The sequence below is a fragment of the Serinus canaria genome, chromosome 7 (genome assembly GCF_022539315.1).
Source record: "Serinus canaria isolate serCan28SL12 chromosome 7, serCan2020, whole genome shotgun sequence".
Classification (NCBI taxonomy): domain Eukaryota; kingdom Metazoa; phylum Chordata; class Aves; order Passeriformes; family Fringillidae; genus Serinus; species Serinus canaria.
Window position 1 is genome coordinate 5,636,499 of NC_066321.1, and position 19,642 is coordinate 5,656,140.

Sequence of the window (19,642 nt, forward strand, 5' to 3'; positions counted from 1 at the left end):
TGCTGGTTTAATGCCATTGCTCACAATGAACCACTGTAGAAAGCCCACAAATTATTTATTTATGGGTGCAAGCCAGGAAAATATGGAATTGGGGTTTGACCCTTTTACAAGGTTTTTAGTGAGAGCATAAAAGGAGTGGCTTCAAACTGACAGAGAACAGGTTTAGATTAGAGAATAAGAAGAAATTCCTAAGGGTGATGAGGCCCTGGCACAGACTGCTGTCCAAATCCCAGTCCATGGACAAACTGTACTTCCCAACACTGCTGTGGAATGGCAGTGTCTCACTGCACAATTCAGGATTATTCTCACACGAAAATGTGGTTCTCCACTCTATTAGGAAGTTGTTTGAGAGATTTACAAAATGTCCTTTGGTTTTTATGGTAAAATGAGCATAAAATTGTGCTTCCCCACATTCATTTCCTTTTAAATTATACTTATAGTACTTGCTTCTTGAAAATGTGAGAATGTGTTACAAATTTAAAATTAAAACTAATTTACCCCTTAAGGGTGCTCTGCTGATTCAGTTTTCCCCCAGCCCCTTAACAGAAGCAGTTGCAAGATACAAAATGGAATTCACTGTATTTTCCCCTCCCTCCCAATTTTTAATGAAATTCTCCTCAGAAGCAAAACAGGGGAAGAAGCTCTCTGTGCATCCAAACTGAATATTTGTGTGTGTGTGGTCAAATTGTTCTCTCCAGATCAGCTCTGCTGCTTCTCATCTTTCCAGCTCTCTCCCACATTTTTGAGCCAAACCTCCTATAAAACTGCTAACACCCCTTTTTCCCATTTTTTTGTTTTTCAGGTTTTGTTTTTTTTCATTCTGAAATAAACAATAAAACAGCAGGATCTTCAAGGGCATCTCATTGCTGGGTTTTGTTGCTGCATTAGTGTTTTTTTGGTTTTGTTCTGGCATTTCTGTGGCTCCCTGAGATATCTCACCCCTGACAGGGTTGATGTGGCAATATTCAGCAGTCACCTGCTTTGCAGGCACCATTTAGAAAAGGTCACTGACAGCCCAAAAGAGCCACGAAAATAAATGTAACTTTAATTTGTTTGCCATTAGAAGTGTGTGCAGCAATCTGTACTAATGGGAGCTTTTCTTTCATTCCTGCTCTGCCATGTGACCACAGCAGCTCACAGATACACTGAGGTCCTCTAATGCAGGAGCCTGAGCACAGAACTGGGTAAAGTGGTAATAAATTTTGTTCTGTCCTACAGAGGATTATCATGGAAATGTTCTAAAATCCACCTGAATTAACATTTGAGCACTAGGAGATGTTTGTGTTTCAAATAACTTGCCCTAAAATAAATATAAGCAGCTATTACACCCAATATGATCTCTTGAAATCACTTCAAATGATTAATAATCTATATTGTATCAGAAATGTGTGTGCAAAAATAAAACATCATTCCTTGCAGCTAAAGTATTACCTAAAGTAAACCATTTCAACACTGAATCAAATTATTTCAATGGCAGAAATCACACCTGTCTCAGGGGATAAATTGAGTATTCAGGCTGTTAAATCCATTCAAGCGACTCTATTGTATCCCACTATGTATTGTGCCTTGTAGAGAGAAAACAGTTCTGAAAACTATAAAATCATTTAGCAAAACAAATGCATCAACCACAACAGCCTCACATGGAGAAGAGGCTGAGGAGGTGAAACCCCCTTCTTGCTTAATACCTTGTATAGTGAATAGATTTACCTGACACAATGCCATTGAAAATGAAAAAAAAAAAAAAAAAAAAAGGTACTGGAACCAGTCATTTTGGTATCAGAGTTTATTTTTACATTTTCCTTATTGCAAAGCTCACAGGCCAGGGGAAGGCTGGGACCAGAAGCATTGTGTGGTTAATTAAAAACACAAAAAAAGCTCTGAGCGACTGCAGCAGCTGATTCCTAACAAAGACTCTGCATCAGGGCTCACCACTGCAATCCACCTCTCCAGGACATTTGTTACCAGCCCTGTGCCTCAACCATCTTCCCTTGCTTCCCTCCTGTAGTGCCACACAACTTGCTCTGCACATACATCATAAAGTAAAAACACAGAAAGGGGGAACAGTGCCATTGAATGGAGATGCCTGCAGAGGCAGGAGCAGGCAGACACTGAACATGCAGGTGTGAGGCCACCTTCAGTAGCTGCAGGTGTGAGATCTGGGAGTCACAAGCTCAAGAAATCCCACCAAAGATGCACCCAATTGTTGGTCATTCTGAGCCTGCACTCCTGCCAGCTGCACCAAGAAACTGCAATTTGCTTCTTTAGTCTGCAGAGAGTTTTTAAATGAGGATGGTGGAACCACATGTAGTGGAATTATTCCTTAGGTTTCTGCAGTGCCTGGGTGGATGGTCTGAGTTATAGCTGATTACACAACATCTGTATGATAAAGCACAATTTACTGCCTAGTCAGTTGCACAACCATAGATTAGTGCAGAATTAATCAAGTATTAAAGCTTGCTTAAAACAACAGATGTCAATACTGATTTCTTAACAAGCTCCAAAAGTTATTATCAGTGCTGAAGTAAATTAAGCCATTTACAAAAGATGAAAAAATGTGTTTCAGCTGTCAACAGTTTGTATCTCTTTGGTTTGGATCAAGAAGAAGAGGTTAACTCATGGCTCAATCACTATCACACCCAGGCTGTTATTGAAAAACACCTTCCCATCTCTGATTTCACTGCACCCAGGATTTCTCAGCTCCTCCATTACCTGACGCTTTAGCTCAGGAGGGGCAGTTTTAGCAAACTCAAGTGTTTCTGTCAGGAAATCCAGCAAGAGCTCCCCATCTTTGTCCCCTTCACTAAAGCAGCTGGTTATGTCCATGTGGGATGGGAGCTCGTAGAGCTGGTACTTCAGGCCAGCTGAATCCAGCATCCTTGGCAAATCAGCAGAGGAGACATAGCAGCAAAGATCCTCCAAAGGGAAGGAAGGCCCATACTTCTTCCACAGGGTTTCCCAGCCACTCTTTCCTGAGAGATAAACCACCAGAGTTAAGGCAAAACACTATTTGAAAGCAGTTTTGATTGGGTTTTTAGCAGTCGTCTTCATTGCAAGTGGGATCTTTCCAGAGCTGAGACGAGTCCTGGGGCATGGCGGAGTTGGCTGCCCCTCTACTTCTGTTCCTCAGGTTTGGGGGCTACAGGAGTGGGTGGGCACCTACCCTGGAGCTCCAGCATCCTCCTTGAGCCTCCAGCTGAGGCCAGAGCAGCTCACACTTGTGTACCTCTTCTCGAGACATTTTAAAAAGCAAACCAGCTGGGTAAGTAGAAAAGTCCCCACATATCTCTTCACATCTTTGCTGGATCTCTGATTTTGTATTCCCACTATAAATAATTTTTAGAAGGATTACTCAGGATGACAGGATGAAAATAACTTTGAGCCTAATGAGCAGCTCTTGAAAGTTACAACAATGATTCTCCCTAAGTACTAAACCCAGTTACTCGTGGTTTTGCAGTTGCTTTATCTGCAAACAGTTATTTATAGTCAAATAAACAGTTTGCTGTTTAGAAGAGAGGCGACAATATTTCCTTTCACCCTGTGGACACTGAACGCCGAGCACTAATTGCAGGAAATGTGCCGGTGTCAATGTTGTGTGACTCGGTGCCATCTCGGAGCCGAGCAATTATCCCCTACCTGAAGGCGGCATTACCGGGACGGCTCTCGGCAGGCTCAGCATATGGCTCTGCTTTTGTTCGCAAGGCGGTGGCAGCAGAGCCGCAGCCCCGCACATCGGGATTGCCACCTCCACCGAGTGCCCCCAGCCCTCTCCTGCCAGCCCCGCTCCCAGGCTGGCTTTGATTACCTGGTGTGTTTGTGGTGGGGATGACATTACCTTTTGCGTGAAATGAGCTTGTTCTGATGATCTTTCAATAACTCCTTTTGCTTCAGTGCTCGTTTTCATGGCATTTCTTCCTTACCCTCTCTATTCCCTTGTTTTTCTCAAGGTTTCCCCCTTCTTTTCCTCCCTGCTGTTCTGAGTCCTGCTCCTCTCTCCCACTTTTTTCCTCACCCGAGCAATATCTGCTTCATCAGAAAACACAGAGTCATTTGGCCCAGAGAGGACTTCACATACTTTTCATGAACTTAGAGCTTTAATAATTTTAATTTTGAACAGGCACACATTTCCTGTATTCACATTTTATGAATATCCAAAGGGACGGGTTAAACAACTGGAAAAGACTTTTAATTAACTATATTCAGGTAATTAGCAATAGTCTGATATTGTGATCTATTCTTGTTCAGCCAAAGAACATGAACAGGTTTTTAAAAATAATTTCAAACACAGATTTCTTGTTGTAAACTGCTTGAAAACACTTCAAACCAAATCATTTGGGGAAAAAAAAGTAGTTGAATAAATTCAGGTCAGAAGTGTCACTTCAAAGAGGATCCTTCATAAACAAAATAAAAGGAACTCCATCATGTTTGCAGAAGTGCCCAAATTCAATGAGAAATTAAGCTTAAACCTCTGAACAAATAATGCTTAACATGGCTTTCAGAGTTGCTAGATGTGACTGTTTACACAGCTGAAATTTCTATAGCTTTTGAGGCAAATTAGAGGCTTTCTAGAGTCAAATTAGACTCCAGCACTGCACTGTCTCTGGCATACCTGGCCCACAGTATTAAAAGGTTGTCGTTTCCTCTGCTCCAACACTTTCCTGCTGGATTGACCACAGAGCATCTCTGCGAGATCTGAAACAGCCTGAGAACGCTGTTTGGTACCCAAAATGATGATATTAAGGAAATGGGCAGTTTGAAAAGAAAATGAACCATATGTGCTCCAACACCTGCTGTATGGCACTTCCGAGCCCCCTGCAGCCGTTTGCTTAATGCCACGAGTCTCTGGGAGGGAGAAAATGCAGTGCCCAGCCTGGAAAGCCTTTTCCTGTCAGTGAGAGCTGCAGGATGGAGCCTCTCCTCTGCAGGGCCCCTGCTGCCATGCAGGCAGGCTGCAGGATGGAGAAGGGCAGTGAAGGATGTTTTGTGCCCATGACAAGGGGTTTTGGCTCATAAATCCACACAGACAATGGGCAGGTTTCAGGGGATGTCTGCTCACCTCTGTGGCCTGTGCTACACACAGGAACCCCAAAGGTCCTCAGAGCCCTCTCCTGACTGAGCTCTGGTGGAGCAGCTCTCACCTGACACCAGGATGATGAGGAGCTTTGCCTGTGATTCCAGGAGGCTGTGGAAATACCGGATGGTTGCTGGGATATCTTTCACATAGTAGAGCATCTGGAAAAAGCAGAGATGCTTAGAGACATGCAGTGCCATCCTGGTGACTGACAGGATGCTAAAGGAACCAAATGGGGGCAATCCTAGCAGAAAAGCAGGCACAATGAAGCACCTTAGGAAGGTGTGGGCAGTGGGCTCCCACTGCAGGCTCAGGGCTGTCGTGCCCTGCCTGCTCTCTGGCACTGCCAGGTCTGAGCCCATGTTATTCATCAAACTGAGAGAAAGAAATTTGCCTTTCTTCAGTGAAGGCTTTGGAAATACAAAGGCAATTTCATGGAGAGGACAAGGAGCTTTTGAAGACACTACCTAAAATGTATTCTTAGTTGACTGCCACCCACAGCCTGGTTAATAGGACTACTGTGCTCAAAGCTGCTTTTCATTTTTGCAGTTCATTTATGCTAAAGCACTTCAAATTACTGGGAAGTAAACTCACCTTTCTTCCCCTACAAGTGGATAATGAGGTCATATACTTCAGGCATACTTTTAACAGCCAAGTCTTTGGCAGCATTTACTTTGCAGAGACCCTCACCTGGATCATGTGAATGAAGTCCCATTTTTTAGTCTTCTTTTCCGCATTCATTCGACTTTCATATTCATTAGCTGTCTCCTTGTGCCAGGTAAACTTTATGTTCTCGAGGTTTGATGCCTGAGCCACACGCTCTGAAACAGAGGAAAAGGCAGGACAGAGTTATCTCAATTGCAAATATGGGGCTGATTTCCACTCAGAGCTTTAATACATCCAAAAGCCCTATTTAGATAGAGAGTTTTGGTACCAGTTTAACACAACAGTGAAATAGCTTAAACTTTTAGCCCATATGTGAAGAGAAGGCTTTATAGGACAAAATCTTCAGAGAGTCTGTTGCTTTTCCCTTTGCTCCATTGTTTGGGCTCCTCTGGTGTTTACCTGAGCTAAAAAAAAAAAAGTAATTTCTTCCCCATGACTGGCTCAAGCTAAACTAAAATATGTTGACTGGGGCAGATTGTTATGGGGCCAGAGCAGCACATTTCATGGTGAACAGAAGGACTGATGGCCCCAGCACTTATGTGAGGGCCACACAAAACCCACATGGCTGAGCAGGAGTCAGGCCATGGGGGAGGATTTTCCCCAAATAAAAACAGGTGCTCAAGGATGGATCAAAGCAGGGATTTCTTGAGAAAAGGAGCAAAATTAAAAGTTTGAGAAGGGCAGAAAAAGCAAATGTGTTCTTCTAAATTTGTATAACTGGGATGGCAGTAGAGGGAAGGAGCTTTGTTCCAAAAGCAAGGACTCTTCTCTTGACATTCAGTGGCTTCTGTGTTGAAATAGTTTTTCAGAAGCCCACAGATCTGACCAGCTGCTTCAGGCAAAAGGGATGACAGCGTTTTAAAGCAAAGAGCTTTAAGGAGTGACACAGCTTTAAGGAGTGTCTTCAGACCTCAATACAATGCACATCAGCAACTGAGGAAAACAGAAATTTGGAGAAGTGGATTCAAACAATAAGTTACACTGAGGGCCTGGCTCATCACTGCATTCCTTTTGTTTTTATGGGAGCAAAACTGAGAGGTAATTTCATAATGCAGGGAATACTAATGTCCATCTGCTGGCATATGGAGCTCCTCTCACTGTGCTGCTGCCTGGCACTCAGGATTGCTCCAGGCCAAAGCAGCCCCTGATTCAGCTCCTGTGCTTCACTGGAGTTAGCATCAATTTAAAACTTCCATGGCCCAAAGGCAGGCTGAGCCTTAGCTACAGAACACATGTTCAGAACAGCACAGTTTGCTAAGACCAGTGCCTTTACACCACTAATGACAATGCTCCTCCCTTCGGGCTCTGATTTGGACACGTCCCTGTCAGGCAGATGAGAAATGCTCCATCAGTGCTTATCTCTTCTCTTCTGTGCCTGGAAGTGGGCCACCCCTTTCAGATGCTGCCACTGTTACTCTGTTAGCTCCCATTTATCAGCCACTGGCCCCAGCACTGGCAGTTCAGATTTAATTTGCTGCTCTAAGCTCAGAAGCAGCTCTTGTCCCCTCACCAATAATCTGGAGCAATCTGGTCCAGTTTAACTGTGGGTTTGCCTGCAAGGAGGAGCTGGGAAGAAAACTGAATTGCTTTCCAGGCTGGGCCTTCAAAGTCCAAATTCTAGGCAGTGCAAATTCATTATGGGATTGTGGTAAATTTCTGCCTAAATATTCATCTGAATCCGTTATGAAAAGCTCTCCTACCTTTTCCCCTGGTCTCACCCCAGATTCTTTTCCCTGCCAGAAGCTGGCTGTGTGCCTCATGGGTGCCATCAGAACTGGGCTGATGCAGCTCAGCTGTGGGGCCACCAACACTCCAACCATGGCCACCAAGGGATTCCAGCAGGAGTGAAGGGAAGGCACAGCCTGCCCATGAGGCTTTGAGGAAAGCCTCCATCACATGCCACAGCCTAAGAGAAACCTGAGTTTGTCATCACTGCACATCCCAGCAAGGAGTTTCTCTCGTGAGCTTGGCTTCTCCTTCCCATTTGGTGAGGTAGAAAACACAACCACTGAATCCTCAGAGGTGCAGATAATGTTTCTAATTCTCTACAGAAAATCTTAGGCCTCAGAAACCTAATTAATGGTAGCTACTGGGGACATGATTAATTACCAAATAAGAGAGTTTAAAGAAAGAAATTCAGATGAATATTTAATTTCTAGTTTAGCATAAAACTTAAAATAAGGACAACATTTTATAGTTTCTTTAACTTTCCTCTGGAAAGAAACTCAGTGCAGTAGGATGGGACTGCCAGTTAATTGGTGGTAGATGGTGGGACCACTGGGAAGATTCAGAGCAAATCCAGTCCAGTGTAGCCCAGACAGGACAGAAATTCTTTGTTCAAGTGCACAAACTGTCTTGCAAACAGAGAAGATGCTGTGTTGCCCACCCTTCACCATTTCAGCCTGCAGGAATAGAAGAGCACTGGGGATTTTGCAAAAGGCATCTTTTAAAAGATCAGGTCTGTGTTAAATTGAGAAAGATGTAAAAAAAATAGGTTTTTCCTAGGAGCCTTTGGTGCTTCCAGTGATTCTGAGCTACCTCACTGCAGGGAGAAAGGGATTGTTGCTATTTCTTTTTTCCTTTGACTTCCACAAGCTGATTCACATTGGAAATGCTTCATTTTTAAGGACTCAAGCAAGAGCAAGACTGGAGATTTACAGTGTGGTTTCACAGCCTGGTATTTACTATGGTTTGGAGCATTTCCAGCAAGAGACTCAGCTGAGGAGCTTCATTCCTTGCTGTCACATCCATTCAGGATGGCTCTCTGGCCAGGTGAGCTCTGCTCAGGGCTGGTGTCACCTCCCTCAGCACCACCTGGAGGTGGATCCTGGTGGGCTCTAATCCAGTGATAATCAAACCCTGCATTGCTGTTTAATGCTCACTTTGTAGGGCAATTTGATCAAAGCACCCTCATTTACACTCAATCCTCCTCGGAAAATGTTCCATTTTCATCCATGAATGCTTAGACCTTTGGGCTGGGGGAAGGAGAGAAGCTCTGAGCCCCAGAGCACACGGCAAAAGCCTTTTCTATCACTCTTGCTTTCCCTCTCGTGTTTTCTAATTCAAAGCCTGGTTACTAATTTAGTGCCCCACTGTGAGCTTTAGGTATTTTTTGGAAATGATCTTTAAGATGTGAGGGAATCACCATGAGACACTAAAATTTTCCCTTTGATACTGAGGAAGGATCCTGATTAAACTCAAGCTGAAGTGGAAAAACTGTCTGAAATGCTGGGATTTCACTCCATTCCCACACAATCACCCATCTCTTCCCACCTTGTTTAGCTTTTAAACTCTGTCTAGCCAAGCATTTGCCATTCAGAGATCTTTGCAGATTTTAATGAGAGTGAACATTGTTGAGAAGCAATGATGGCAAAAAAGGCATGAAAATTTGAATTTTTTAACTTTTAAGAGACAGTTCTGACAAGAAGGCATTTGAACATAGGGCCATCCACCTTTCAGCACTTTTGAATGCATGTAAAATAATTAATGTAAATTCAATTTTTTTTAATGTAAAAATACCTTTGTACTTGGAGATTTGGTCAGCACTTGGCTCTATCACATCATTGTTGATGGTGACCCCAGGATACCTGGCTTGTATTTTTGAGAGGATCTGCAAGTCCATCTCACCTAAAGAAGCAGGAGACACAAGACAGAGAATGAAAACAAAGCTCAAGCAAAGGAAATCTCCATCACATCACACCCCCAGCCTGGCAGATTGATTTCTGCCATTTATGTACAGATGCACCACACACGTCCAAGCAGCTGCTTTGCATTCTCAGTAGGTTGTAGCTGAAGACTGAGCTCAAGGATATGAGAAAAATGTAAATATCAGTGCCAACTCTCTTCATTTCTCCTCTCTGACTGGCACCACCAGAGCCAAGGGAAAACCTGACACAGTTATGCTTGACCTCTCTTTTTCTGGACACAGTCTGACCTTGAGAGGGAGATCCTACAGGACTCACAGTGCCAGTTCTGATGGCTCCAGCAAACTTGGCAGGATTTCTTAGGAGTCAATAGGAGCATTTTTAGCCAGGCACCTCACTGCTTACAAGGTCATGTGGGGGAGGGAAAGGGAATTTGTGTTTACACTGGGATCAGAGACAATAATCATATCTGTTTGTCTTCAGTTCCTGTGGCTTTTCCCAAAAGAATGATGAATAGAGCACATACCATTTGTGTTTAGCTAACCCTTGTTTACAGAATACCCCAGAGATTCCTGTATTTCATGTTTTTGTTGAGGAAGAGTTCTCTCTAAACACTGCTCAGGCCAGCTGTAATTATTTTATTGATGGATGTACCGGTAGATCCAAGATTTCAAAATTTAAAAATAGCTCCATCATTCTCAGCCATCTCACCCCATCTGCAGTGTAGGAAACTCAGGGGGATGATATTTCTGACTGAGGCATGAGTCCAGGGACAATATCCAGCTGGCTTGCTCAACTTTCTCCAACCTCTGCTTATTGTGCTTGGATAGATTTTAGAAAAAATAAAGGCAGAATAAATTAAGGTAAGAAAGAGTGAAACAGAGGGTAACTACAGTGAAGAATAGATCCAGGGGATGTGTTAAAAGTAAACATCTAGCTTTGTCCTGGAAAATTTACTTGTGCTTGCACAAAACTCCATGTTATAAAATCCCCTACAAATGTACAAAGTTTTGTACTGAATGGAAGGCCACCCTCATGGCCAGACAGCCCCTTGCTGAGGGGCTGTGCAAGGAGGAGCTGCACAGCCCCATCATTTGCAGAGCCCTGGACTCCCACCACTTCAGCATTAGCTGAATTGTGCAGAATATTTCAGCAACAAAAGGAAAACACTGGACACTAAATTTCTCATTAGTGCCCAGAGGACATAACACATAAAGTGAGGAAGAGTTGCATTTTCTCAGACTTCCATGACTTCCTTAAAGCAACCAGCAACACCAACATTCACATGACATCTCTGGAAGCACTTTCTTTGAGGGAGGCAAATTGAGTTTCTGAGGCAGCAGAAAGAGCTGCAGCTTTGCTATCCCTGCAAGCCCTGTACTCTGTAATCTGCCATGGTAAAATCTGGGAACACAGAATGTGAAATTAACTACTGCAATAGTTTGATTTTTGGTTGCTTTACCAAAAAATGATTAGTCCTTTGAAAAGGCTGTGCAGGTCCTGATTAAAAAAAAAAAAAAATTTTGTATTTCCATATGCAGATAGGTTAAAATATTCCCTTCCACTCTTGTGTGGCCAAATCACCCTTGTACTGCTTTTAACCAAAAAACCCACCCCTTTGATTCATAATTTAATCCACAGCCTTAAATGACTTCACTTTTAGCTCTTTTATATGCAAACAAGTGTCCCGAGGCATTTTACACTCAGATTGGTGGCAGCTTGCATTATCAACAATTTGGCAATTAGGCTATCCGAATTATTTAAACTCTCCAACACAATTACCTTTTAAAGGCTACCACTATGTTCGCCATTAAGTTTCTAATTAAACATTTTACGTAACGGGATAGTTTATAGCCCAGTTGCTACTTTCTAGCAGCGCTGATGACTTTTATGGTTTTTAAAGGTACAGAGTGCGGCGCGCTGGAGTGTGAACTTAATAAGGCAGCGGTGCTCGGGTGGCTGGAATGGGATGGGATCTAATGGGATGGGATCTAATGGGATGGGATGCTGCATTAATGGGTTCTTGTCTCCCGAGGTGGGAAAGCGGAGAGGAATCGCTTTTTTCCCGTGCCCCCTCCCTGGGAAGTGCAGAGGCGGGTGGGGTCAGGGCAGCTCCATCACTGCCCTCCCACAGCAGCCGGGATCGGCTGTAAGGGGGGATTTGGGGATCGGCTCCCTCCTGGCCTCACAACGGCCGTGCTGGGAACAAACCAGTCAGCAGATGGGGTTGGGTGATCTGGGGATTTTTAGATCACAAAGTGATGTATTGATTGATGGCAAGCTGGACTGCCTCTGGCCAGGGAGTGAAGAACCACACTAAGTAAAGTGTTCCTGTTAAAAATCTTCCTTCCTTCCTTCCTTCCTTCCTTCCTTCCTTCCTCCTTCCTTCCTTCCTTCCTTCCTTCCTTCCTTCCTTCCTTCCTTCCTTCCTTCCTTCCTTCCGTCCTTCCTTCTTCCTTCCTTCCTGTCCTTCCTTCCTTCCTTCCTTCCTTCCTTCCTTCCTTCCTCCTCCTTCCTTCCTTCCTTCCTTCCTTCCTACTCCTTCCTTCCTTCCTTCCTCCTTCCTTCCTTCCTTCCTCCCTTCCTTCCTTCCTTCCTTCCTTCCTTCCTTCCTCTCCTTCCTTCCTTCCTTCCTTCCTTCCTTCCGCCTTCCTTCCTTCCGCCACTTCCTTCCGCCACTTCCTTCCTTCCGCCACTTCCTTCCGCCACTTCCTTCCCCACTTCCTTCCTCCGCCACTTCCTTCCTCCCACTTCCTTCCACTCCTTCCGCCACTTCCTTCCGCCACTTCCTTCCCCACTTCCTCCTTCCGCCCTTCCTTCCGCCTTCCTTCCGCCACTTCCTTCCGCCACTTCCTTCCGCACTTCCTTCCGCCACTTCCTTCCTTCCTTCCTTCCTTCCGCCACTTCCTTCCTTCCGCCACTTCCTTCCTTCCGCCACTTCCTTCCTTCCGCCACTTCCTTCCTTCCTTCCGCCACTTCCTCCTTCCGCCACTTCCTTCCTTCCGCCACTTCCTTCCTTCCGCCACTTCCTTCCTTCCTTCCGCCACTTCCTTCCGCCTTCCTTCCGCCACTTCCTTCCGCCACTTCCTTCCGCCTTCCTTCCGCCTTCCTTCCGCCACTTCCTTCCTTCCGCCACTTCCTTCCGCCACTTCCTTCCGCCACTTCCTTCCTTCCGCCACTTCCTTCCGCCACTTCCTTCCGCCACTTCCTTCCGCCACTTCCTTCCGCCACTTCCTTCCGCCACTTCCTTCCTTCCTTCCGCCACTTCCTTCCGCCACTTCCTTCCTTCCGCCACTTCCTTCCTTCCTTCCGCCACTTCCTTCCTTCCGCCACTTCCTTCCTTCTGCCACTTCCTCTCTCTTTTTCTTTTTCTCTCTCTTTCTTTTTCTTTCTTTTCTTTTCCAGAGGAGAGCAGTGTTCCTGCTCTGTCACACTGCTTTATAGCTAATGCCCACCATTTACACACAATTACTTTATGGAGGAGACAGTAACAAAACTGAGGTTAGTCTTTGGTGACGGTATGATTGCAGCATTTAAACTAGATTAACTGTTCATACAAAATTTAAGTGTGGTGACTTAATGGGCAGAGAAGGAAACATAGGTTTTAATTATGGGGGCATTAAAGCAAGAATTTAATGAAAAGAAGCCACTTGATCTTACTGGTGTTGTTTTTCCATTCAGTGAATATCAGACTTCTTATTTGTGATTTCTTCTGGAGCTCATGCTCAACCCCAGTGTTTTGGGGGTCAGCAGCTCCAGGAGAAGCTTGCACACTGATGGTGGTCAGCAAACACAGCCAAAGCAGAGCTCAGCCATGGCTCTTACATAGCAGTGATGAGAGTTATCACCTCAATAAAGGTACAGGGGGTAATACTGTAATGCAGGTTAAAATGCAATATTCTGAGGAATCTAAGACATTATTTTGTTTGGGGTTTGGGTGGGGGGTTTTGCTCCTTTTGTTTTGTTTTGTCTTGTTTTTGTATAGAATCCCTGTGGAGCAGTTAAAGCTTGTCTCTGCCTTTGAGGAGTGATAGTGTAGAAGGAGAGGTTTTTGTGGAGGACATAGAGGAACCAGAGTGGGGAGGCACAAGCTGTTTTCAGATTATGTGGTCACACACCAACTAACACCACCTGTCCCCTAGAGCTGACTTACCAAGGAAAGACTTATTTCCCATTCTGCTCCTTTTGCAATTTTTAGTCCTCCATTCTTAAGGAAAAAAAAAAATAAAGGAAAAAACACATCAATATTGAAGTCCATACATACCTGCTCCACCGCCAACGCTTAGAACATTGATTGTAGACTTCCCATTTCCAATACTGAAAAACATAATTTATACATTTTAGGAGAGCTGCCCAGTAGAGAGAGTTCCATGCATGATGTGAGACACTGGGGATCCCATTAAGACTAAAATTTGCAGGGCAAAACCCAAATGTAATGTGCATGTACACAGGCATGCCTGTGAGTGGGCAGGAGGGGCCAGATTCAGAACCCTTTGGACATTCATGATTTCGAATTATTTTGGCAATTTATAGAAGTGGCATTTTGCTTTTATTATGAGGGAATACAAGCAGAAGTAAGTACAGGCCTTGTCTGTGTCTGGGCTCTGAGGAACAGAGCCCTCTGGGTCTGGACCAGCAGCTTAAAGATTATTTGTAGAACTTTTGCATTATGCAAAATGGGGAGGGACAGTGGAGAGTGTAATGCTCCTAAAATCCCTGAGTGAGGCTTTGGCAGAGCCATGAAGCCCTGAGCCCTGAGAAGAGCCCCCCCAGAGCCAGGATTTGATGCTGGCTGCCTGCTCCCAAGCCAGCCTGCAAAGTGAGGGATCCAACAAAGGACACACACTGGCAGGTAAAGCAGGAGCACGATCCAGCCATCCTAGAGAAACCCTAAATATTACCTTGAAAAGCTTGCTTTTAAAAAGCTGCTTTAAATCAAGTTTGTTGCTAGAATTTAGTATCTGTTACAGCATTTCAGAGCTGATTCAGGGCCAGCTGTATTTGTGTGCAAGGAAACAGTGCAGCCTTATCTCCTGGCTAGGCAGCCTCCACCCCGAAGAGCCACCATCCAGAGCCGTGTGTGCAAGAGGAACCTCCAGCCAAGCCCTATCCCAGGCCAACAGACAGGGCAGGGACAGGGAGCAGCAATCTACCTGGGACTCTGGCCCTGGCTGTCCTTCAGGCTAGGCTGGGGTTACCTGGCTATGAGGTCAGGCAGGTGCCTCTCCACAAACTCCTGCATGCTCTGGTGCTCCGTGGACTTCTCCAGGAAGACGCGGAACGACTGGACATATCTGTCAAGATCTGCCATCAAACTCCTCATGGGTGAAGCCATGCTGGCAGGGTGCAGGAAGGGACAGGCTGCTCCCTGCAGCTCTCCTCTCAGAGCTAGAGAAAGAATGAAAAGTGGTGGAGGGGAATATCCAGCCTGCACCTGGACTTTGCTCCACGTGCCCGGCCCTGCCACTGCCTCGGAGCGTTACACAACCTTGCAATAGAAACTGCAAATGGGGTCCAAGCAGCAATGGGTAATTTATCATCTTTAATCTGTGCAGAGCAAGTGCCAGCATTTTTTAACTGTGCTGACACAGGACTCCGTTTAAACACAGTAAAAGGGTCTTTAGATGGTTCTTAAATACAAAAAAAAAAAAGAAAAAAAAAAAAAGAAAAAAAAAATCCACTGTTTTGTGAAGGCATGGAGAGGCTCCAAAGGCTGGGTCTGGATTTGAAGAAAGTGCAACACTCATCTCCAGAGACACTGGCAGATGTCTCTATCAGTTTTTTTAATCTTTTGATGTTCTTAAATTGAATGCTGATGGTGGGGTGAAAACAATAAAAACCTTATAAATGCGCTTTATTTTTCCAGTTCTTCTGAAGATAATGGTACAATTCCCATGGGTTAAGTAGCTAATTCACCAAAGCCACGTGAGTTACTGGAATAGATGTTGTGCTAAACCAGACTTACAGGCAATCAGGAGTGGGGAAGGCAAAGCATGTTACCAGGGAAGAGTCAGACTGCACCTTAAAAAGTGCACAAAGATGTCTTTATCCTCTCTTAAACTGCACTTTAAGATCATCACATCTTGTCCTACCTGGCAAGGAGAAGGGGGAACCCTCTCCCTCCTCAGGGGCCCTATGCTGAAGGATGCACTGCATTTCCTCAGTGTCTCTTACCATCCCCTCTGGCTTTCCTGCAGAGGTTACATCCCAGCCACCTCTTGCTATTTTTATAGTTCCCTTTGGACCATCTCCAGCCAAATCCCATTGGTGCTGAAGTGCAGCACAAAACCCTCCTAGCTGTTGCTTTTCCTGGCTCCCAGCACAGCCAGGATGATTTCCCTGGCTCCACTGAGACCCTGCACCGGCTGCCTTCCCTCACCAGCATGACTGGAATTCAAATCATGGGCTTTTCTCAGACTGCTCCTCTGGTCCCTTTGAATTATAAATCTGGCCTCTGTTGTGCTCTAGTCCCTCCCAGCTGCACATCAAATAACACAAATAATCTCGTCCCTCCTTCAAACCATAAACAGAAACAAAAGCAACAGGCTTGGGTCCATATTTGCCATTGTCTCCCTTTCTGGCAGTGAACTTCTGACAAATTTTCTGACTGTGCAACCAGTTTTCCACCCACTCAATACCTGTCTCATCAAGGCCACATCTTCCTCACTTGTTTATGAGAACGTCATACACAATGGTGCCATCTCCTTCTCCCCTGAACACCAGCAGAAAGATGGAACAATTTCTTCCTTCCTGATAGATCCACATTGCCTGACCATCCTCTTATTCTCTTTCTGCTGCAGGGAGGACTATTTCTAGGGACAGCCATCATGCTGAACAGCTGCCCAGATCCCTCTCCTGCCCCCTTCCCAATGACAGCATCAGCTGCTTGGCTTTGCCCATTTTCCTTCCCTGCCTGTGACAAAGGTAACATCCAAGTCGTGACACGTTTTGGTTTTACAGCCCATGGGCCAAATCTCCTCAGATCCCAAAGGCTCCTGCAGGAAGGGGCAGGGTGAAGCTTGATGACAATTCACCTCCCATTGGCAATGGCTGAGAATTCATAATCAATTAGCAATGGTTGATAATTGCTCTCTTTGTGGCAGTCCCAAAGACCAGTGGTGACCTCTGGAGCAGGTCCCAAGGTTGATTTTCCACCCATAGTGCCTCCAAGGCAGACTGGCTTTGGTACACTCCCTGCTCCCCACCTTCTCAGACTGCAAGGGTACTTTCAAGTGGAAAAAATGGCAAAACTGAGCATTTTAAAGAGCACTAATGAAAAAGAAGCTGGTACAACACTGGTAACGAGTAGATGGGACAGCTTTAAAAACTTTGTTAGCCTCTGACTGACAACCCCTCCTTGACCCAGATGAGCAGCACTCTAACACCCAACAACATCTGAATTAACCTGGGGAATCCAAGTGGGAATTTTTACAGAGATAGTAAGGAAGGAACTCCTGGATGTACCTTGGATGAGAATTATTCATTGCTAACCCACTCTGAAAACACAATTGTGTATTCTGTGTTTACCCATTACTTTGCCATGCCTGACTCCTTGCTTTTTATTTTAAGTGCATAAGGAAGCTTTGCTGTTTGTCACTAATATATTTTTACTACCTTCAATCTTGAAAAATAAAAGTTTTGTAGTTTATAAGAGGAGATTTAGATAATTGACCCTTTTTTCTGTTCCTCCCTCTACTTCCCATGATTTAATTTGCCAACATCCCCAGCTCAGCAGTCTCTAATGAGCAGCCGAGATTCAGTTTCATGTTGGGTGCACTTCAAGGAATTTGTCTCATTTCTTTCATTACACTTCTGGCTGTTGGAATTTGCCCCATTCATTTCATTCTGTTGTTTTTTTGCTGTTTGAATTGAGGCCAGTTAACTTTAAAAATTAGTAAGGAGAAGGAAGGAAAGGTCTGTTTGCTGAATCAGGCTGATAGAAACTTGTAAGGTAATAATATTCACTCGGCCATGTTCCCTTCAGTGATAATCGAGATTTACCCGTGGCTCCCTAGAAAGACTGAGGAGTTTTGAAAGCGGACACTGTTTATGCTGCAGTTACTTGATCCGTCCCTGCTTTGTGCCAGCAGAGTGAAACCTGCTTTAAACTCGCCATAAAACCCTTTGAACCCTCCCCGTGAAGGCAGCAAACCAAGTGATCGTGGCACTTTGGGATTACCAGCACGGCACTCCGTGTGCCAGCGGCAGCGGCATCCCTCTGGGACGGAATCCGCTCCGCCGCCGCTGGCTCCCGGCCGGCCACGCTTACCTGGGCTGCTCTGTGCCCCTGGGGGCTGTGCGAGTGATGCTGCTGAGCTCCTGGGCTGCGCTCCCAGCCGGCCCCCTCCCAGTCCAGCCACCTTTCTGCCCAGCCACCTTCCAGTCCAGGCGCCTCCCACCCAGCCCCATCCCATCCCTGCCGTCCCACCCCCGGCGCCGCGTCACGGGAGAGGTTTTGCTGCTGAGCAAAGAACAGGCGGCAGCTGATGGGGATGGAGCAGAGTTCGACCCTCGTATGGCAGCATCTGCTGGGGATGGAACAGAGTTAGAACCTCGTATGGCAGCATCTGCTGAGGATGGAGCAGGCAGAGTTAGACCCTCGTATGGCAGCAGCTGCCTGGAGAGGCAGGGGGCAGCTCCCAGCCCTGCCACATCCATGTCCACTGTCCATGTGTTGCCCACCAGTTCTCCCCCAGGACACACCTGGCACGTCCACCCTGCCGTGGGAACACCCAGACACGGAGCTCTGCCCCTGTGTTAATTACAGCTGGGGTGGCAAATGAAGCCCTGCCAGTGGAAAATAGAAAATGCAGCTCATGACAATTTGGAAATAATTGTCTCAGTGTGTGGCATGGGGTGATGGGCAGGATCATTTGCAGCTTGCATATAGAGCCCTTCCATTAGAGAAAACTTTGCTTTTTTAGCTGGTTTTCTTGCCAGCAGATATTCTTCTTATCCCTTACTTTCCAGAGCTTAAGCATTTTCCAAGTACTGTGCACCCTCTGCAGCCCTGTCAGGAGCAGTTTTATCCCAAGGAACATAAGTATGGATAAAACCACTGACCCATGTCTGCTATCACATTGTGATTTGGTGTTCAGGGCACCACACATTTGCCCTATTTTTTGCCTTTGTTTCTCCATGTTTAGCAAGAAGGAATATTTTTTAAGTTAAATGAAGAAGTTTTCCTTCTGGAGTTAGATAGAGAAATGAACTGTTCAAGGAGAAATGAGCTGTTCACATGCTAAAAGTCACATAAAATAATACCAGTAATATTAATAACGATGCTTTCAAAGGCACAGTTACAGGGAGAATGGCTGCAGTTTGACATTTAGCTGAGAGTTTACTCAAATGAAGATTTCATATCAACAGTTAAAATTGTTCAGCCAGAACGACGACTGTGTGTAAAGGCAACACCCACTGCAATTTTTTCTCTCTCTGTTCACAGCACCATTTCCTCTCCAGTTTGAGGGAATGAGATACAAAGCCCTTTATCAAAGACCTCACCAGGAGCAGCAATGCCACAGTGTTTTAGCATCTACCATATTTTATGATTCTGTGCTTCAAAGAGCGATGCCAAATCCACACAGGCAGAATGGGGAGACTAGCAACAGCTGTAACAACAGTTTTGCCCTTTCAAATCAACAATAATGACTTGCTTGCCCATGGCAGGAGATCTTAGGTCTAGGTGGTCTTTCAGGTCCTTTTGAACCCCTTTTCTGTGGTTCTCTAATTCTACGACTTTATTTTCAAGGGGTGTTTTGAGGAAAATGAAACTCCAAATACCCCATCAGCCACAAATCAAGCCAGCTTCTACTGGCCTGCAGTGTCCCAGCAAATGTCCCTTCTGCAGCCACAGCTCCCACCCAGGGAACCCTGTCCTGGCTCTGTACTGGTGATAAGCACTGCTGTTCAAACATAGCTGAACAGCAGCATCAGTGGTATTTGGTTTTCTGTGCAGTTCTAGAAATTTGTATTAATTGTATCACCAAAGCTGTGCAAGCTGGTCTAAAGAAAATGAACTCAGTGCATCTGGCCCACACTTTTCCCCCTCTGTAGAACATTAAGTATGGGTTTTTCAAGTGCCAGTTGCCATTTAATATGAAAGCCTAAGTTTAGAGAGTCAAAAATAAAGATTATATGCATCTGGTGCTTTTAAGTGCATTATGAAAAGAAAAGATGCCTCTGTTATTTTGCTTCTTTAATTTCCCCTGGGGACTCACTGTGTGAGCTTTAAGCAAAATCCCAGCCATTTCAGTGTGATGTG

The 19,642-nt window shown here is 45.2% G+C and overlaps 1 protein-coding gene across 1 annotated transcript; it reads right to left on the reverse strand.

The window, feature by feature from the left end:
* Positions 1 to 1,774: 1,774 nt before the first annotated feature.
* Positions 1,775 to 17,773, reverse strand: LOC103814270 (histamine N-methyltransferase). The gene is made up of 7 exons (XM_009087784.4): positions 17,648 to 17,773; positions 14,577 to 14,766; positions 13,643 to 13,695; positions 9,254 to 9,361; positions 5,759 to 5,889; positions 5,136 to 5,229; positions 1,775 to 2,969 (listed from the first exon to the last, which is right to left on the reverse strand). The coding sequence occupies exons 2-7, from the start codon at positions 14,711 to 14,713 to the stop codon at positions 2,614 to 2,616; spliced, it is 879 nt and encodes a 292-aa protein (XP_009086032.1). The 5' UTR covers positions 14,714 to 14,766; positions 17,648 to 17,773; the 3' UTR covers positions 1,775 to 2,613.
* Positions 17,774 to 19,642: the final 1,869 nt, after the last annotated feature.